The sequence below is a fragment of the Pelobates fuscus genome, chromosome 9 (assembly GCF_036172605.1).
Source record: "Pelobates fuscus isolate aPelFus1 chromosome 9, aPelFus1.pri, whole genome shotgun sequence".
Classification (NCBI taxonomy): domain Eukaryota; kingdom Metazoa; phylum Chordata; class Amphibia; order Anura; family Pelobatidae; genus Pelobates; species Pelobates fuscus.
This window is the reverse complement of record NC_086325.1, coordinates 135,265,711-135,280,011: the sequence shown is the minus strand read 5'-3', so window position 1 is coordinate 135,280,011 and position 14,301 is coordinate 135,265,711. Positions and strand designations below refer to the sequence as shown.

At 37.6% G+C, this 14,301-nt stretch overlaps 1 protein-coding gene across 4 annotated transcripts in view; it reads right to left on the bottom strand.

The window, feature by feature from the left end:
* Positions 1-14,301, bottom strand: part of NTNG2 (netrin G2) — a 121,146-nt gene that overhangs the window by 104,566 nt on the left and 2,279 nt on the right. For all 4 annotated transcript variants that reach the window (XM_063432479.1, XM_063432480.1, XM_063432481.1 and 1 more), the window contains exon 2: positions 6,218-7,074. In XM_063432479.1, the coding sequence (XP_063288549.1) occupies positions 6,218-6,430 (213 nt within the window). In that variant the 5' untranslated portion in view covers positions 6,431-7,074. The remainder of the gene's footprint in view (positions 1-6,217; positions 7,075-14,301) is intronic.

The following is a 14,301-nucleotide window of genomic DNA, read 5'->3' as shown; positions in this document are numbered from 1 at the left end:
TGCTGACTGGGGTCCCTCTCTTAGTGCCAGATCTTATGTACACACAGGGAGAGGGTAACAACTTTCCCACCTGGTTGTCTGCAGCCTTATAGCCTCCAGCCTCCTCCTGCACACTGTAACACTGTCAGGGAGGCAGCTAATCAGTGTGTAGACACTTTTTTACCCACCACACTAAGCAGCTCTGCCTGGCTGCCATCCTGGATGCTGTTTGGGGTTCTGGTCCCATACCACCTCCTACTTTCTATTTCCTGTTGATTTCAGGAAGCAGCAGTGAGGCCCTTGCGGTGCCTGTCTCAATTTCTTCCTCTGTGGCTGACAAAGGCCAGGGCATTGGATCTTCACTGGCAGCAGACTTGGTGAGAGAGATTGTCTCTTCCTACACACAGCCTTGAATGGCGCCCCCCCTACCCCCCCCCAGAGACTGGCACCCTAGGCAAGTGCCTGTTTTGCCTAGTGGTAGCGCCAGCCCTGTCCAAATACCACACAAAATTAATGCTCCATCTCTACCTGATTATACAGTTAATTTGTTTTGCTTGTATTATTGCCTTTCCCAGCAATCTTTGACGATTCTCTATCGAGAAAAACGGCTGTTTCAAGACATAACTTCACACATATTGAGCTTATCAAATGACCAGAAAGCCTTGCCTACTAGTTTACAGTTAGGGAAATTAGACCCCCACAGTCTCAAGTTCTGATTCAATGTTGCCATTTAGAAAGTTTCCTGCCCAGTTTCGGCCAGGTCACAAAAGCCAAAATGTTCTACTTTGCTAACATGCGACATACATGCGTATATATCCGGTCCTCAGCTCATACTCCAACCATTTAGAAGGCCACTTCAGTTTGCTAGATGGCAATATGTTTACTTTGACACTGCAATTACATGGTAGCCTCTCATATGACTATAGTTTTACTGCACATACAGAAATGTTCTACCTTGCTAATTAGTACCAAATGCACCCGCTAATCCCTAAGATCGTACTTACTTACAAAAAACACGTTGCTTACCGAATAGTTTTTTGGTTTTTTTTCCGCAGTCTCTCAAGGCTCTGTATCTATATTTTTCTGTAAGCAAATGAATTTTAATTCGCTTAAAGGACCACTCTAGTGCCAGGAAAACATACTCGTTTTCCTGGCACTAGAGTACCCTGAGGGTGCCCCCACCCTCAGGGACCCCCTCCCGCCGGGCTCTGGAGAGAGGAAGGGGTTAAACTTACCTCTTTTTCCAGCGCCGGTCGGGGAGCTTTCCTCCTCCTCTCCATCTTGATCGCGACGTCATCGGCTGAATGCGCATGCGCGGCAGGAGCCGCGCTCGCATTCAGCGGTCGCATAGGAAAGCATTTACAATGCTTTCCTATGGACGCTTGCGTGCTCTCACTGTGATTTTCACAGTGAGAAGCACGCAAGCGCCTCTAGCGGCTGTCAATGAGACAGCCACTAGAGGATTTGGAGGCTGGATTAACCCTCATTATAAACATAGCAGTTTCTCTGAAACTGCTATGTTTATAAAAAAAAGGGTTAATCCTAGAGGTACCTGGCACCCAGACCACCTCATTAAGCTGAAGTCGTCTGGGTGCCTAGAGTGGTCCTTTAATCACTCACAATCACATGTAGTTTGAGAAACGTGCTAGGTTTGGCTGCAGTTTTCAAGTTTTTAAATGCACACTCGCTTCGGATCCTTAACGCTTAGGACCTCTGCGCACCTTGATGTGATATGTCATTGACCTTCGTTACTTTATTTAGCCTCTGCGTAGGCAAATGTAAATCTACACTGATAATTGGCTACATAACTGCTCTGCTGCTAAACAAATAAAAAAAAAAAAAAAAACATTTAAAACAAATCTTTTACGTGTTACTCAATATCAAGGGTACGCCAAAAAAACAACAACCATCTTGAACTAACTCAATATGTTATAGTGCACAGAACTTTTTGTTGCAACCAAACGACAAAAGAGAACATTCTCGAAGACTCTGCGTATACCAACACGTGTAATTGTTAAAGATGGAAAAAAAAACTCAAGAAAACTATAATATTAGTAAATTCTCTTTCACACTGCTATCCCAGCTATTAGCCAAAGCATTAGTTTGCGTACTTTCCATAGATGAATATGAACTTCACACTGACCCTCTATTACAAAAAAAAAGCATTAAAAGCACCATTGAAGTCAAGATGGAAAAGTGTCCTTCATATAAACTGTCCATCCTTTAGTGCTGACAAACTATCAAAACTCCTAAGTGCACTATCGATTGGAGATGGAAGTAAAAAAAATTGCCTACAAAGTAGCAAAAGCCTATTTAAAAGCCTGTGTTGGATGAACGTTGCATAGGCAGAGACTTCTAAGCGAAGACTTAGCATCTTCAACATCAATATTTTATCATGGAAAAAGAAAGATCAGCTCATTTGAATGGCAGATTATTGAAAAGGGATATCGACTCAAGAGCATATAAGTGTGGGATGTTTATACAGACAGACATCAATATCCGTAATGTAGGGAAAAAAGGACAAAAAAGGGTAATGTAAAATTAAGGGTAATGTAAAATTAAGGGTATGGGATCCAGCCGTATAATAAATTTGCACTGGGAAACTGTCCTTTTTTTCATTTCCTACAAAAGAAGCATTTTGTTCGGAGCGTTGACTATCGGATTGATGGGACATTTTTCCAGTGGAGGTGGCAAGATATAAGGAATCTGATCCATCAAAATATAATGAATCCGATCATTCTGGCACATGAAGTTATCACGGACATTAAAAAAGAGGCCAATTATTAAATAGGCTCTGGAGAGAGTTTGGAATTAGTTAGCAGAAGGCTTCAGACACTCAGACATCTACAATGCTAACGAAGCCCCGAAAAGTCCAATATGAGGTTCTGAATATATAACAGAATATTAGAACTCATTACGCCAATTGTGGATTATTTACTAAATGCGCAATTGCAGTGAATTGCAACATTCAGGCTAAAATCGTCACTGGCAGATAATAACTGAGTTGGGATTTTGGGGCTTATTTTCAAATCAGCTATGGATGCCTGAATTTTGCAATCTGAATTTTAATTGAACAAGATTGGCAGGGTTACTTACTAAAGGGAGAATTCAAACTGCATTTCTACTAAAGGCCAGAGCATTAGAATGTAAAGCACAGCGGACGTAAATAATTTTTCCAGTTCGGTTATTTTGATCCTACATTTAAAATTCACTTTGAATTCACATTGAATTCTGACTATATTGAATAGCCCTGTTTCTTGTTTACCAAACCTCTTGCATAATGGACAAGAAATCATATATAATACTGTTGCAGCTGAATTGGGGACTGTATAATAAGTTCCAAGTTCTGTTTAATTTCATCATTTGTGTCCCTCAATGAGCTCTATTAGAACAGCCTGAGATATTATTCGTCCGTCCTCCTTTTTCAATGTATGTTATATGGTTATAGGCAAATTGTCAAAGTTCCCTTCAGTGAATAAGTCATGAATCATGAATAAGTCTTTGGCTGAGGTTGGCCATCATCAATAAGTCTTTGGCTGTGGCTGGCCATCATCAGTAAGCCTTTGGCTGAGGTTGGCCATCATCAATAAGCCTTTGGCCAATGACCGTGCAGCACGCCTAAAGAACAAGTGTCCACACCAGAAACCTGGTGTGATACATTTAATCTTGTCTAAATAGGGAATTAACGAATGTCTAACCCTGCTTAAAATGTCAACGTGGAGTGGCATGTTCTACGGGAGGAAAGAAAAATGTCACCAAGGTGATAGAGGCCAGGTCAACACAAGTTTAGCAATATGAAATAGAAAAGTCTAATTTTAGCAATGTGGGCTCTTATATGCCATTTTAGAAAACTATTTTTTGCCATTTGAATCATTCTGTTGTATTTATTTGTAAATAGAGTAGGTTAGGTGTGTTATAAGACTCTAAGAAAGAAAAATAACTAAAGGAATCATCATTGTTTTGGTAACCAGCATAAAAAAAAAATACTAGATACAATTACAAAGGAATACATTAGAAATACAGTTTATCAAATTTTACCACTTAAAGGGACATTCTATATCCCAGAAGCACTTTAGCTTGCTGAAATGCTTTAGGTATGAAGAGTGTGTCCTCATTTTTTTAATTTTACAAAAAGTGCAGATTTCCATAGAAATTGACACTTTTCTAAATTAATCTTGCTTCACCCCACTAGCTGTCAATCAAACAATAGTTCATTCACTTCCTGGTTGCTTCGCTAGGTGCATTGGCCAATCTGTGATTGAAAAGCCACAGAATGTCTGGGTGGGAATCGAAGGCGAGAGCTTACAAAGGCTTCAGATCTACAGATTTTGGTAAATGTTTTTGAATATATCCCCCAATCACAAATGCATAATTAAATGCATGCATGTTTTTATTGGGAGTATATCTACTAAGTGGTTTTTATTTCCTTGGGATTTGGGCAGTGGAATGTTCCTCTAATTAAGTATGGACTATAACTGTCATCTAGCTCAGAGTTTAGTCATCTCCCGATTCCTTAGCTGTGGAACTGCTCATTCAAAAAATAAATTATCACAGGTCATGTTATTTTTGAAACATATGACACATATGCTTGTTGCAACTTGTTGTCCCTATCAAATTAAAGGTTTACTTGTGTTTTTTGAAGTGGTAATGGTGGTAGGAATCTAGATGTGCAGTGTTTCAGCTTGACACACTGCATTTTTAGATATATTTTACATGTGTGAGTTTAATTGTGGTGGGAGCAAGTTGCCCAAACTGCACGGCACGCTGCTGGCAGATGTAACTTTTTCTCCATCATAGGCATAAGAGAAGCTCTTGTGTTCCCTCCCTCATACACACACGGAAGGCCATCCCTCCTTCCATTCCCATCAGTTATTTTTTTTTAACCACCGTCCTCTCACCTGCTCCATTCCCTCCATCCTTTCTTCCTCCCCCTGCAGGCTCTGAGCATGCACTGCGCAATGAGCCCTTTAAATTCTCCCATCAAATTCTTCTCTATGAGAACTCTTTGATTGGTCCTCTGTGTGACTCCCATGAGGTAAGATGGGGGTGCTCCAAGCAATGCCGGAGAGCTTTGCCCGGTACTGAATTGAGGTAGGTAACACTTCTTCTAAAATGCTCTTTGAGCGTTTATTTTAGGGGGTATATAGAATAATACTAATAGGGTCCTGTCTTACCAATAAGGGATGAAGAAACAATTTAAAGGACCACTATTGGCACCCAGACCACTTCAGCTCAATTAACTGGTCTGGGTTCCAGGTCCCCCTAGTTTTAACCCTGCAGCTGAAAACATAGCAGTTTCAGAGAAACTGCTATGTTTACATTGCAGGATTAATCCAGCCTCTAGTGGCTGTCTCCCTAACAGCCACTAGAGGCTCTTCCGCGATTCTCAGTGTGAAAATCGCATTGAACTCCCGAGTGAGTTCAGATTCCCAAAGGAAAGCATTACTCAATTACTCTGGCCGCGCATGCGCATTCGGCTCCACTCGGGAGCTGACGTCAGCAGGGGGAGGAGAGGTCACCGGCGCTCGATTAAGGTTAGTGGCTGAAGGGGTTTTAACCCATGCCACCCAGCGGGAGGAGGGCCACGAGGGAGGGGGACCTAAAAATCCTATAGTGCCAGGAAAACGGGTTTGTTTTCCTGGCACTATAGTGCTCCTTTAAGTAGAAGAATCTTTCCTCCAATCATGGGAGGTTTTAGGAGGACATACTTATCTCATGCACACAGTAAGGTGTTCTATTATCTAAGCTGTATCGAAGACATACTGTCCACCTGTGCACATGTAAGGAGATACAAATGACTCAAGGTTACTTGAATGGGTGAAATATTGAAGACTGACATGGATAAATGCTGGTCCAAAAGAATCTGATCATGAGATTGAGATAAAACCTACTGTACATAAGAGGAAAAAAAACTGTCAGAAAGGACAAACCATTTCAAATATCATTAAATGCTACATTTGAACCCCAATTGTCCATAGGCACAAAGTATGATGCCTTAATGTCCCAGCACACTATCAAAATTGAGGTAATGGATCATGTGAGTGAGCACAAAGAAGAACGGGGTGGAGAATAGGTAAAACAATATAGAGCATGTGTACAAATTGGGTGGGGTTGCTTTATATTGGGTGGGCATATAAATAAATAAAAATAAAAAATGCAACCTTATACATGTGTCTCATGTTACTGTATACAATAATGTACCATACTGTGAAAATATTTTTTTCCTTTTGGTACTTACATGTGTGCAGAAATATTCTGCAGGGTCCCCACAGGTAATTCCAGGAGGTTCCACTTTCACCATTGCATACCCCTTCATAAACATGGGCTTTGGTTGGCAGGCATGATATTCCCAAGATGGGCTGTCACCAGATGTCACCCAGGATTTGCAGATATCATAGTGTCCCAATGCCAAAGGGAAGCAGTGTACAAGGAAGGCAGCCAACGGCAGCATGATAACTGGCACCAACAATGAAGTCCTCTGGCAGAGGAGATCCTTACAGGCCCTGCAGGGTAAGCTTCAAGGAGCCGTGCTGCTACTATCAGGATCAGCATGGAAAAGCCTCATCTACAGATGTATAGATACTTTTGGATGTCCTGCATTAAGAGGGATGGTCATAGTTGGTGGAACTATCTCGATAAAGTTGCTATAGAGCCAACGCCTTAATAACACAGTCTTAATACTATAAAGATATCTCCAGATAGCCCAGTTTTCTTTCTTGTTGGATCGAAACATTGACTGCAATGCACAGAGCTCAAACAAGATATCTCAAGTATCTACTCTTCTAGAGCAACAGTAACGGGTGTTTAGTTCTGTTTGTGCAGTGTTCTAGAGCGCAAATTTTGTGCTTGTTGGAAAGAACTGGACAACCAAAATCCACCTTGGCTTCCTCAAGATCTTTGTGTCTTTTCAGCTTCGTAAAAAAAAAAAACAGTTGTAGGAACCAGAGAAGTGCAGGAGCAATTTAGCTATTATATTGACCCAGGCAGTTTATACTTTGATATTTCCTTTTTCCGATAAACCATTCTTTTGTTCATTGTTAGAAGTAATATTTTTCTTTTCTTGATGAGCCGAAAGAGGCTTCCAGCCAGCGATTCCTGCAAAAATGTAATGGATAAGTTATATATACAAAAAAATATGCTTTTGGAACTCAATTGTCTCTCATTAACACAGCCAACTCAATCCACACAACAGATGCTGTGTCTTGTGTATGTTTGAGTTTTGCTTTTTTTCAAGAACAAGGATATTTATCTCATAATAAAATGTAGCATCACAGAACTATTTTCTGATTAAAAACAATCCAAATAAAATAATTCTAAAAAGAAAAAATAATTTTGTTGATGAATAATAATCTAGAACCAAAACCAATGATGCACCCCGACAACTAATTAATGCATTAATGTGTATTTAGAGTACAGAAACAATTAATACAGCTTTTAAGCAAATGTTAAATCAGTAGAATAGGGCATTTAATTTAAAAAATATATATTTTAATCCATACAAGATATCCGATTGTGTTCCCATATGCAGATCACTTGTCAATAATATCTCGTTTGCATATTAAGCTGTATAGTTATGTTGCAAAGTGGGTGGTGCAATATCATTAAACAAAGTTTGAGCTTATTTAACAACCCCCCACTTGGCACTTGTTAAAGTGAGATATCTCCTAGGTACCCACGCAAAAATGTTCAACCTGTCTCAGGTCGAATCTTGGCCTCAACTGAGTGGAGGACTCTGGAATCTGGTACTCTATTAAGGTTACATTCTAATTAACAAGTACTCAGGTAATATAAAATGTACTTAGGAGATTGTCAATGTGTGTAGATGGTCTCCTGATTTTTTGGGGGTTCCTAACTTGAAATATAGCAGTTTCTATACAAGAAATCAATCTCTTCTTATCTGAGAATACTACAAGTAGCTAAAACTTTTAAGCGACCATCAGTTTAGTCTTTCTATCTAAATATGTCCCTGTTATTTTAAGATATTACCCTGATCCTTCTTTCAGCCCGCTAAGGGAACTAGGCTAGCGGAGTACAGCAAGATACTTATATAGTACTCTTAAGAGCAAGTGCACCATTAAATACCTTGCCCCCAGTCTGCCAAATTAAAAAAAAATAAAAAAAAATATTTAATCATATATATTTTGAAAATACTAAAGGGGGTTTATGTTTAATGGATAAAAAAACAGCTTATCTTTTCAAAATGCCACTATTGTTAAATATGGTCTATACTTCCCAAATCCTATCTCTTAAGCATTTTTTCAATATTGTTATACTAATAGTTAAAAAAATAAATGACAATATACTTCAAGGTAATAGCAGATAAAATAAGCCATTTTTGTCAGAAAGAAAAAGCCATGTCAATCCATTTGGATTTAAACTATTCATTTTCTGTATAATTATGCAAACACAAAATGATGAAATATCTGGACATTCTTGAAAATTGGTAGATTCTGGTTCTGATAAAGTTATTTGTTACATCTATGATTATAAGTAAGGTTCCGCTATGCCACATAGGAAATTAATCAGGTGTCCAAAACCATCAATTGCCTACCTCCTACTTTTGACCTCCTAATGAAAAAAGTGCCCATCATCCTCTTTTGCTATTTGACGTTTTTAAAGGTATGCAGTAGGAAAGGGCGGGTTGGAGAAGAGAGGGTTAATAGTGTTAAAATGACTTGAGATCTTCAGAGAAGATTTGACGGACTAAACTGAATTTGCAATTTGTCTCACCTCCCGAAGAATGTTTTAAAAATTTGCAGGGAGTCATATGGAGGACATACAGATAAAATGTAGCACTAAAACGGTTTAGGTTTCAATGCATTCAATGCTCCGCTATGTCAGAGTCACAGGTTCAATTCACAGCAAGGTCACCTCAAAGCTTTCATACATGGTAGAAATGAATAAATAGATGAGGATCATTAAGTTGGGTAATAGTCATTTCTGGACCAGAGAAAGTAGGTGAAAACTAGCAACAAGCTAAATATATCTCTACCGGTTAAATTGTTTGATATTCTTATTCATTGATTTTCAGCCCATTGAAAATGACCATCCTCTGCTCAGCGTGGTACCTATGTGCTGACTAATCGAGTGCTACCTCAATGTCCTTGTTGATCACTCATCTAATAACGGTTCTTTCATTACAACATATCCATTTATTTTCGATGTTCTCAAGCAGTGGGTAGGTCTCCAGGGATCTGCTGCATTTAATTACATATTGCACCTTTCTGCACTCTATGTATTGAACCCTTCCAGACAAAGGCCACACTGCATTGGCCAGAATGTAAGTCAACTCTCCGATGAGATATAAGAAGCATCTGAAACTCCGATCCTTGACCACGTCTCTAAGCATTACGGGGTGGACTACATTCTAGCACACGTTGATCTAAAAAGATCAATACATCTGTGGTTAGCGGAAATGAAAGCATAACTTTACAATTTGTCATATTAAGACTTTCACAACCTTAGAAGCCTATCTATCATGACTGTCCTGACAAATTAAACTATTATAACTAGTGCCAAAAACTAACATTTGCTTTAAATAACCACCAAGTGATTACTTTACACACTGGCTCCCACCCACCAGGAAAGCAATGTAACCCATAGTCGGAGCACAGAAAAAATCAAGTCAATGTAAATGCTGTCTACAGATCTGGCTGCAAACTATTAGGTGCCTCCAGTGGTCAAATATGGAAATGCAAGTTGAATACAATTACTGGCCCAAGTGTTTCAGATCATATCTCTTGGTCTGTTATAGTGTGCATGTAAAATATCTGATTCTCTATGTGTAAATGTTGACATAATTTATAAGATATTTAGATAGCTGTAGTATTAGTTTTTCATTTTCAAAAAATAGAGGAAATGAGATAACGTGACATAGCAGGAAGTTAGAGTGCACCAAAAAATGCCTCCCCGAATCTAGTGAAAGTCCACATGTTTTGTTTTAAATATATTATGTTCTTTCATATAGGAAAGGCTCACATAGATTCATTACACATTGCTGTGTGTATGTACAAAGATATGCACATAAACACATAGACAGTACATTTATAACTGATGTAAAATCTTTTTTTTGTAGAAGAAACTAACTAGATTTCGTTCCCTAGTCTTTTGCGTACTAATAGGGTTAGTCACTAGAGTGAAAATTTAAAGTAAATTTCTAATTTAAGGTCAAAATAGATGAGCTGAAATATCCTCTAAGTCAACAATGTTTCTTGTTCAGCTAATTTAGTCTTATATTTTAAATTGAATTCATTTTGAATTCTCAATTTAATGAATAACCCGAACGACATTTATGGACAAAACCCAACAAGTCTTACAGTAAGATCGTATGAGACGATCCATCTTTAGAAGATGGTTCAGATCATATTCTTCTGCTGTTGGGCGTAGAACGGTGTGGTTTCTTTGTTTTAATCAATTTTGTGATCAGAAGGTTTTAGTTTTTTTTTTTTTGTTTTTTTTAAAGATTAGGAAAGGGAATTTGGGTTGTTGGAAATGTGATCATGACGGTCTACTTCGGGGAAAGTTAAGCCAGCCATATATATATATATATAAAAAAAAAAAAAGATTAAGAAAAATATAACCAAAAAAATATTAGCTTTGGAAGCTAGATGCTAAGGGAATCATGTGCACACATTGATCTGAGTTTATAGCATTCATATATCCATGTTAAAATCTCTTTTGCTCCCTCACCAAGATGAAGGCCACTTGATTGAGACAAATGACTCGATAGGGAAAAATCCATCTCTCATACTACAGATGTGAATGTTATTAAGATAGCCCAAAGCGGCCCACCCTGATTCCACCCTCCAAATAGAGACCTTTCTTCTAATCAGGTTCTGAAAGATTATTCTGGCAAATCTTTAGCATGAAACTTCATTTTATTTCATGCGGTTTACAATTAATGTAGAAGACTGAGCTATCTACAAGTGTTACTTGTGTAAGAGCGAATCGGTCTGGACTGAAAAACTCATTAAATTCCTGATAATAATATAATTAACCCTCAAAGGGCCAGCAACCACACTCAATGTACTATTACGTCTGTTGAAAATAATGAATGTGTACAATGTATTGTTTTGCATGGCTATGGACTACATTAATGCATAAAATCTATTAAGTAATATAGGAGTGGGCATTTAGCATTCTACATAGTCATCGCAAATGCATATATGTATACATACATAAACACACACACACACACACTAAACACGCAATCACAATACTTCAATATATCACATTTTCTTTCACCTCTATACAGTTAGTAGTTTACTGCAGTACTATTAACCTCTTCATGTCAATGGTTTAGGTAAATCCTTTGAAATCATAACACAGTAGCTAAAAATCGTAAAAAGACAAGCTTACCACTACGGGACAGATAATAAATCTGTGATAAATTGGTACATGTATTAATTCAGCACTGTGTTACTTTGCATGAGGTTGTGGAACAATATTAAGCTCAAATGTGTTTTTGTAATGTTCTTGTAAAAAATACTCATATAAATGTTTGTAAAATCTACGATATAGGGCTGGCTGTAGCATTGGGAGTCATTGATATATTTCAATGTCAACTAACAACCTTTATTTGTACCAACACTGTTAACGAATGACTTACCCCTACAACTCATCCATTTACTCCAATGTAGATCCCCCCCAGCCCCCTTTTCACCTTATAAATAGCGGGATTGTTTTCTAGGGTAATTAAGCATGTTTGACTAAATCTTGACTGCACTGACATGGCTTGGACATTAGCAAGTACTAAATACAATCTTTTAAAACTTACACAATCAGCTGTCAGTATGACTGAACAGTGTCTTATCCTTCTGGTGCTTTACACATAGAGGTCAAATCATTGACACACCACAGGTATTTAATGTGAAAATTCCATATTTTCTGTTAATATATCACTTAAACTACAGACCTAATATATAGATACCTGCCGTCTCTCTATATATATTTGTGTGTGTGTATTTTAAATATGGTATCTATAATAAATGTGTGCCTACAATTAATGTACACATGTAAAAGCGAAATTCTACAAACATTGCTTTAAACATCCGTTCAAGCTCTCTCTCTTGGGAGCACATAGAGTGCATGCATTTTATCCGTACTGAGTGTCTTCTGTCTCTCTACAACCCGCGTGCAGGCAGGCTGGCTCTTTTTAAGACCAAACCAGAGGCTTGCCATTGACCGCTTTAGTCTCACACCTCCTTAGGTCCACCTTATGGATTCTCAGCACACTTCGGTGTCTCGAAAGGTGTAAAAAAAAAATATATAACAAACATTTCCACCTATTTGTAAACAGCTGACACAGCACCTACAGAGAAAGGAACGGCCTTAAAAAGGAATTAAGCTGTTTTTCAGAATTCCGATATGTCACCGCATAGTTAATCATTGTTTAACCCCCATGGTTTGCAGAATAAGAGACTGCAAGATATATTGTCATCTCCTTAAAATAGAATGTGTCAGATATTAATTATATTGAAACAGAGAATATTAATCTTTTCCGACTAAATACAAGACACATATATGTTGTTCTAAATACTGGATCAGTTTTCTACATTTATTTTTTTCTTATTTGTTCTGATTTTGATAATCGGAGCTCATTGACTAAGTAGTAGAGTGGCCTTCATGGATTAAAATAAAATATATCTTTTATTAAATAGGTTCTAAAGCTAGGCTATAAAAAGATACAAAATGGGACGTATTTACTATATTGGGAATGGAGAAGAAAATTTGCCATGATGAAAACATTATCTAACTAAGCTATTTTCCTAGTTTGGGTATTTTGACCCCAAATTTCCTATCGCCTTGTTAATTCCATGTTACCCTCTGCTAAGTGTTATTTTTGTATCTTTTAATAATTTATGATGGATTGTATTAAACGGATGTTTAGGGGGAATTGCTTTCTGAACTTTAAACCATTTGAGAATTCCTGTAACAAGAACATTATACAATTAATAGTGTCAATTATTAAATGACAGAGATCACTAGAGGCGTTGTTATAGCCAAGAAAGTTTGCCTTTTTTATGCTTGCACCCCTTCAGCCAAGCATAGCTCGTGAGAGCTAGATTTTTCTTTGACATATAAATCTTCATCAAGCATTATTAAGAGGCTGCAATTCCTACACTTAAAGGAAGGGATCGATGCCTGTTCTCTCCTTTCAGAGAAACTTGTTCACCACTGGGGGATGATAAGCAAAGTATAGTGAACACAAAATTAGATTTTAGCTAGAAACATAGACTTGCATTTTTTTTTCCCTCTGACGCTTGTCAAACAAGCCTGGAACTGTTAACCCATTCTCCCGTTTAGCAATGTCTCAAGCCACCTTTTACGAAACAACTGCCTTGTTTAGTCTTATGTGTGGCTGATTCATCAACATGTCTAAACATCACACTGACTGATTTATTTATTCCGCTCGAGTGACACTTTCTAACGTGATATGATTTGACACAATGCAGCGAATATGCCTTTAAATTATATTTTTTTATATATCTGTCCTGTCAATATTTCTAAGCATCCATCCATCTATCCATCCATTTACTTTTGTAGCTATAACCAGTTTGATCGTAGTGTACATCTGTTTTTTCATTTAATACAATTAACATCAAGCACATGTTACACACACACACAACAATTTTTGAATCAAATGTTTTTTAAACTGATGAAATATTAGATCTTTGTAGTTAAATAATTCATGGGACAATCTGAAGAAGAAAAAAAAATCGAAGATCCCTGAATGAATAATGCTTCTTACCTTTTCATTAATTTTAACATTTATCGCTATTTTTGTTTGTATCCATTATTTTCTTCATCTTGATGTGGGCCTCATCAGCATGATGATTTGCTGAGTTTTGAGTAGAAGCTGATAAAAAAAAAAACATATTCTCCCAGGGACAGCAAAAATGTCTATGTGCAAGACTAAATTGAAATCAAGGTTTGTAATAAAATGGCTTTATATGCAGATCAAGTATAACGGGAAATGTTTTTTTGTCAATCCAGAAAATGCTTGCACTGCAAATGTTTCTATGATCCAATCTATTCACATACAGAGCAATCACACGCTTAAGAACAGTAGAGTTTCAACACAAACTAATTTCACTTTGGAATGATACCAAGACATTCATATATTGCTTGATTACAAACCCCAAATTCAAGTCAAGCCACCTCTTTGCTCTTTATTTCTAAACTTGAATTCTAATCACGACCTCTCGAAGTCTAGCATACACTTCTTACTTAACGTAAGGAAAGGGCATGTTGGCTTGGAACGGTTAAAAGAGATTAGTATTCAGCTATTCTGAACATGTTGCAGATCGCTCGCTGCAAAAT